This window comes from Lactuca saligna, chromosome 8 (genome assembly GCF_052625555.1).
Source record: "Lactuca saligna cultivar CGN05327 chromosome 8, ASM5262555v1, whole genome shotgun sequence".
Classification (NCBI taxonomy): domain Eukaryota; kingdom Viridiplantae; phylum Streptophyta; class Magnoliopsida; order Asterales; family Asteraceae; genus Lactuca; species Lactuca saligna.
Genome location: NC_136424.1, coordinates 114619063 through 114626271, shown reverse-complemented (window position 1 = coordinate 114626271; position 7209 = coordinate 114619063). Strand labels below are relative to the sequence as shown.

Sequence of the window (7209 nt, the reverse complement as noted above, 5' to 3'; positions counted from 1 at the left end):
ATCTTTGTTTATTTTTTTTTTCAAAAATCTGTATTTTGATTGTAGCTACCTATTGGGTATCTCTTTTTTCTATACAATTTGGCCGTTCAAAAAAAATAAAAATAAAAATAAAAACAAACTCATAAAAGAGTTGTAAAATAAAAAGGAGTTTACCTTTGAATGTGAATTTGTGAATTTATTTTGAATGAAATGCCAAGGAGTTATATTTTCTAATAGTTTTTCTAATGAATTGTGCATAATGTGAGTTTGAAGGATTACAAACTTCAATTTTCCTTTTCTGTAACAGTTTGCTTGACATGTGTTTGTGCTTCAATTTCAGTTGAACCTAGATGTTATTCTTAAGATGCTTATATGATAAGTGGAACCATTTCAAGGTGTATGTGTGTTTAATTTTGTAACAGTGTGAAGGTGGATGCCTCTTTTAGTTTTTGAATGAAATTCTTAAGATGCTTGAGCTTTACCATATTCATATCAGTTTTCATTTCCCACAAACTACCTGGCCACGTGGATGTCTTATTAGCTTATAAACCTTTTGGGAAATAAGCTTCATAGCTTATAAACGAGTTTTGAATGAGTCAATTATTATAGTGATTCAACAACATGATTATTAGAAGGAAATGTATTTTAATTTTTGAGCTAGTTAAATACAAGATATACATTCTAATTATAACATCCTACTTTCATTTTGTCATACTTATAGCGTTGTACTTTCAAAAATGTATCCAGTTATGGGTATAATAAAGAAATAAATGAAACTAGATAGCTATATTTTTTGTGATCATTGGTTATGGTAGGTTGAAACAAGAACAAGTGGCGACCTTTGATTCAAAACTCAAATTGAAGAACACTTGTCGGCCTTTATCGATTCAACTTACCCGATAATTTGTCAAGTAATCCACCAAATTATTCTCAGTTTTATGTTTGTAAACGCTTAGTTAAACATTTGTAGTTGACACTTTAATGTGTATTATTAGTTACATTTAATATAGTTTTAGACAATGTTCATTAGTAATATTTGTATGTGATACTTTTTTATTGTCATAGATGATGTTTATTACTTTTATTGTACAGTTATTAGTTTTATGGTTAAATTTCAGTATTATTATAAGTTTAATGTAATGAGGTTTTTCAATATTTTGAACAGAAAAAAAATAAAACATTTATAATTTTTTGTTGTTTGTAGGTAAATTGGGTCGTATGAAAATTGTAGGTGATAAAGTCAATGTCAGTTAAATTGGGCCCCATCGGTAATCCATAGCTATTTATTTCCGTAGCTATTTTGCAGGTATTGTATCTACAGAAAAAGCTGTAGATATTCTGTAGCTAATTCGTCGTAAATCTATAGGTCAAAATTATCCACGGGCGTTTATGATACAAGTCTTTTTCCGTAGTAATTCTGTAGGTATCACCTTATACCTATCGAATACCTATGGATTGTGTCGTACGTAAACCCCTTGTTTTCTAGTAGTAATACATACATATATATATATATATATATGTGTGTGTGTGTGTGTGTGTGTGTATGTGTGTGTGTGTGTGTGTGTGTGTGTGTGTATATATATATATATATATATATATATATATATATATATATATATATAGAGAGAGAGAGAGAGAGAGAGAGCTAGGTTCAAGTATTCTAACTAATTATTGTGCAGATGAGGACAATGTTACTCTATGAGAATTACTAAGCGAATAAATTATTTAGCAATGCGAATACGTTCAACCTTACAAAAATATCGTCATTTTCATTCATTCTCACTAATTATTATTTATTTTTGTTCTCAAACATCGTTTTTCACTCATTTTCATTCTGACATAATACGACTCAATAAACATTCTGACAGAAATGAGAATAATAATAATAAGTGTATAATAACCTTATAGACAATTTAATTAGTGAGAATATGTGTTAATGACAATAGTTATATAAGATTGAACGTATTTATATTATCAAACAACATATTTTCTTTATCATTCTCAAATAATAGCATTGTTTATATGTCCGCACAATAATTATTTAGAATAAAATAACCTAAGATTATATATATATATATATATATATATATATATATATATATATATATATATATATATATATATATATGTTAGGATTAAATGTGAATGATATATATTGTGTAAAGTGTTAGTTATGTCCTTATTATTATTATTATTATTATTATTATTATTATTATATATATATATATATATATATATATATATATATATATATATATATATATATATATATATATATATATATATATATATGAGAATTTCTAAAAAAAAATAATTTCTCCATCCTCATATCGTATTTCTTAAACAATGGTCATTGTCAAATTCATATTTGGAAAAACAAAGCTACAAATAAATTCACAAATTTTATTAGGAAAAAAGGAATGGTGTGTGTCACTTTCATAACTAATAAGAAACACGATTTGAAATTTAACATGTAATCTAAAAATACATAAGTTGTGAAATCAAGCCATGATTATCTTCGCCTTCTTGTTTATGTTTTTGTTGTTCTTCTTCTTTTCACTATTGTTGACGGAAACATAAAAAATACCCCCATAATCCCATATAATATATGAACAAAAGCATACAAGCGGTTTTCATCGCCATTCAACACCCAGCTTCCAAGATTTACATATTGTAAAAAAAAATAAAGGATCATAATGAACTTTTCCCTGTTTCTAAAGTGGACCTCTGATGCAATACAAACCCATTGGTATTACACATATTAATTAAGATCGACTTAATTTAGACGCAAATTAGATTCTCTCATACAAAACAAAACCATTTATATTACCAATATCAATTAAGCTAAACGTAAATTAGATGGAAATTACACACCAATTAAAATAAACGACCAACCAGTAGATAAATTAATATCTTTAAAACTTTCTAATAAGATAACTAGCAAATAAAGTTTGAATATGTATCCATTCCTCAAATTTCGAACACACAAATATTGTTTTTATACGGAAACAAATTAATAAGAAACTTTGAAAAAATAATCTCTAATGACCTTATTCAAATGAATGCCCTGTGAATCTCTCGAAGTTCAAACCACTAACATTGATTTATTGAAAATGCTAAAGAAATAGAAAAAAAAGAAAGTAGAGTAGGCTCACCAATCAATCTGTAACTTCTATGAGAAACGAGAAAAGATTTTTTTTTTAAATCAACAAGAGAGTTGGTTAAAAAACACCTCAGGTAAATTTACCTATCTAGATAACCTTACAACCAATCATTACATAATAATTATTTTTAAATTATGATTATCTCATAGTTTTCAACATGCCTTTTATTATTCACAAATTTAATCCTTAAAAATTAATTGGGTCAAATTTAATCCCTAAAAATTAATTGTATCAATTTAGAACCCTTTTTTTTATAAATTTGTTCATGCAATACAATTATAAAATATTATAATCGATAAAATTTATATTATTTTTTAGAACTTATATTCGTACATTTACTAAATCTACTTTTAAATTTATATAATTTTTTTACTTATCGACCCACTAAATCTATTCTTAAATCTATATATTTTAAAATTTTCTTGTTTTACAATTGATAAGGGGGATACATTTTTATCGTTTTTTAAAGTTTTTCTTGTTTTATAATCTTTTTCCTTATCTTGTTTTACAATTGATAAGGGGGATACATTTTTTTTTAGTTTTTTAAAGTATTATTGTTGTATAATTTTTTTTACTTGTCTACCCACTACATCTATTCTTAAATTTATATATTTTAAAGTTTTTCTTGAATTACAATTGATAAGGGGGACATATTTTTATTGTTTGTGGCCACATAAAGTTTTAAACCAATAAGTGTTCAAAATGCATATGATGATTACTTATTATTTTTTATTTTTTAAACAAAAAGTTATTATAATGAATATCATAAATATTTTATTAATAAATGAAAATTGATTCAACAACAATAATCTAATTTAATAAAATCATCTTCAAATACAAGACATAAATAATACTCTTCAACAATCCTCTATAGTTATAAAATCATGCTTACAAGGTTTCAGTTGTCTATAACTTTGCAGACGTGACATAAACATCGTTTCCCATCCAGCTGCACACGGAGCTCTATGGCGGATCCAATAAGCCGAAATGGTAGGCATCGGAAAATCTTCTTTTAATGGTACCATAACATAATGATTACCATATACAATTGAAATTGTAGTAATCTGATGGTCCAAAAATTCTTCCGGACCTTTCCAAAGAGGAAAGAAAGTTAAGGAACTATGATTGGTTAAGAAAGTAAGGACCACACCAAACCTGTTAGCAATCAAAATACCTATTTCAGGCATAAGCATCCAATGTTCCGTAGGTGCACTCGGTTCGAAGAAATACAACAAAATCTACAATTCATGGATTCCATCTATGAAAACCGTTCCATATACATCGGATGCACTCTGTAACTCGTCTACTAGTTGTTCTCGAACGTAGAGCCATTGATCTTCGCCATACCCCAGACAAACAAATATTGATCAAAATCCACAATGTTCATCACCCTTAACATTTTGTATACGTGAGATGTATAGATGAAACACGAGTGGAATTTCATCCATTAATGGATGAATGTAGCATGACTGAGGCTCTTGGTTCAAATCCATAAATTCATTTAAGCTTGGAATTGCTTCATTCAAGTCTGGAATTGCTTCATTCATGTCTGGAATTGCTTCATCGAATTCTAGAATTGCTTCATTCATGTCTGGAATTGTGGTAACATATCCACTATGTCTTGCCGGTTCCTTGTTCATCCATGTTAAAGTCAATCCATCATATTTTGATGTGGTTGAATAGTAACGTCTTTTGGGAGCTTGATTTGTAGAATCAACTCATTTTTGTTGTTGTCTCTTCAAATTTGGTCGTCCACGGGTACTTTTTTGAATTACGGGTTCCTTAATGCGTGTTTTACTTGGTAGGAAAATATCTCTTAGCTTTCTTATCATACTTTTTTTCCTGCTTTTGAGCGCTGATAGAAGTTTTGTTTAATCATTTCTAAATCATCCTCACAACTAATATCCTCATTTGCTACAGAAATTGACTCTGATAAATCAAGTTTTCTCCATAATATATCTATCGAATCTAATGGAATATACTCACTTGTATTGAAATACCATTATTATATAAAAATTCAATATATTAATTAAATTTTAAAAAATACTTGTTGAATATACTCATCTGAGTTCAAGTAAACTGATAACATGCAAGCACATGGTAAGCCAGAACTATGTTGTAGTTTACAACCACAGTTTGATGAGTCAATTTGATTTTCACTCAACCGATAAAGTTCCCCAACTAGTTTATCGAGAGCTTCATGTGACACTGAACCCCACAATAATCTAAAACATGGCAAGTCGTGTTCCCATTTACGAACAATTTTACTCTTTTCAAGACTATCATGTATCGATGGAAGTTGAGACCTCACAAATTGATCAAGACAACCGATAAATTTATCAAGAGAAGAATTTGTGCCATCCAAGTATTTCTTTAGATTTGAATGTGCGCTTTCAACTCTATTTGTAGTTTGTTGTCCAAAGTTGGGATGTTGATCGATCCAGACTGAGACAAACATTTCCTTATATTTGTTTAACCAAACTTCATCCAGATAATTTAAAACATCTGCAATTATATAAATGTTATTTATCTATGAAAAGAGTCTAAAATCATAAATAACTAGTTAGAAAATAATAAGATTTGTACCTTGATATTTTCTCAACATCGATTGGAGTGTTTTGTAGTTTTCATTGTACATTATCCATGTTGGAGAGTCTACAAGTACAGTCCACATTATACAAAAGGCTTTCCACTCATCGTCTATCTTGAATCTTTTCCTCCAACGTTTTCTAATATTTTCAGTAATGTGCCATCTACAAAGTAACCGAGTGGCACTGGGGAAAACTTGTTGACATGCGTTCATCAGTGCCAATTCCTTATATGTGGCTATAACGCGTGGGTGCATGCACTTATAAAGTGTAGACTTTAGACATGTTAACACCTAATTATAGTTCTCCTCCTTTTCATTAACGATAAATGCAAAAGCTATGCTAAATGTTTTGTTGGTTGAACTTGTGTCAACAATCTAAACAAAAGGCATACCATATTTGTTGGTCTTGTATGTTGCATCTATAATCAAAACGTGTGGAAATGCCTTCCATATATTCAATGACCGTGGATGAATGAAGAATAGATTTTCCAATTCATTTGAAATACTATTTACCGAGAAATCCGTGACAAAATGTTTCTCATTCAAAATTTCCATTAGAACCTATATTTAAATACTATTAATTAATAAAAAAAATTAATATATAAATTAAATTTAAAATACTACTTGTTGGATATACTAACCTGCATTGGAGTTTTTCCGTAATTCTGGGGCGAGCGAAGCTTGAGATGCTCATTGTATATGGTTTTTAGTGTAGAAACATTATTCTCATCGCGCTCCTTTATTATTGAGAATATGTCATGTGGTGTAACATTCTGATTTGTCAAGTCAGCCACCAATTGTTTCTCGTGTTCTTTCAACCGCCTAGAAAAAGCATGTCCCTCCATATATTGTGCAGGTGAGTGATTATGTTGATCACATATCACCTTGAGGGTCCAACCGTCATATTTTTTAATATACGAACCTACCAATTGAAAGTTACAATTGATTTTTTTGGTTCCAGAATTTTTAATTGTTGCTTTGCTTTCGTATTCACGACCACGATCACAAATAAGTGTGATATAAGACACTACACCATTTTGGGCATTTGATCTTCTCATCACGATGACATAACCTAGAGAGAATGCAATGTTTTGCACTCATTCCATCAACTCATCACGGGAGTCAAATACCCAATAAAAAAACTTTGGTAACAAATTGTAACACAATGATAAAAAATGTTAATATCATGATAAATATAATACCCGCGTGGTAGAAAACGATGATATCATCGTCATGTTCTCAACGCCTTCATTTGAAATATTTCCATTCGGTTTCCACATTTTTTGTTAAACACTGTAGAAAAAATAAAGATTTATAAAAAATAAAATTATATATGAAATACTAATTTAAAAATAAATATGTTTTATAAAAATATTAATAAATACTAATTTAAAAATAAATATGTTTTATTAAAACATTTCATAGTGTAGAAAACGTGATAGTCCATATGCCCATTTCATTAAAAATTAAAAATGT

At 28.6% G+C, this 7209-nt stretch overlaps 1 protein-coding gene across 1 annotated transcript; it reads right to left on the bottom strand.

The window, feature by feature from the left end:
- Positions 1–4510: 4510 nt before the first annotated feature.
- On the bottom strand, positions 4511–6578 carry LOC145010027 (uncharacterized). Its single transcript, XM_078968625.1, has 5 exons — positions 6375–6578; positions 6126–6294; positions 5730–5798; positions 5191–5648; positions 4511–4774 (listed from the first exon to the last, which is right to left on the bottom strand). Exons 1-5 carry the CDS (start codon positions 6576–6578, stop codon positions 4511–4513), a joined length of 1164 nt encoding a protein of 387 aa, XP_078824751.1.
- Positions 6579–7209: the final 631 nt, after the last annotated feature.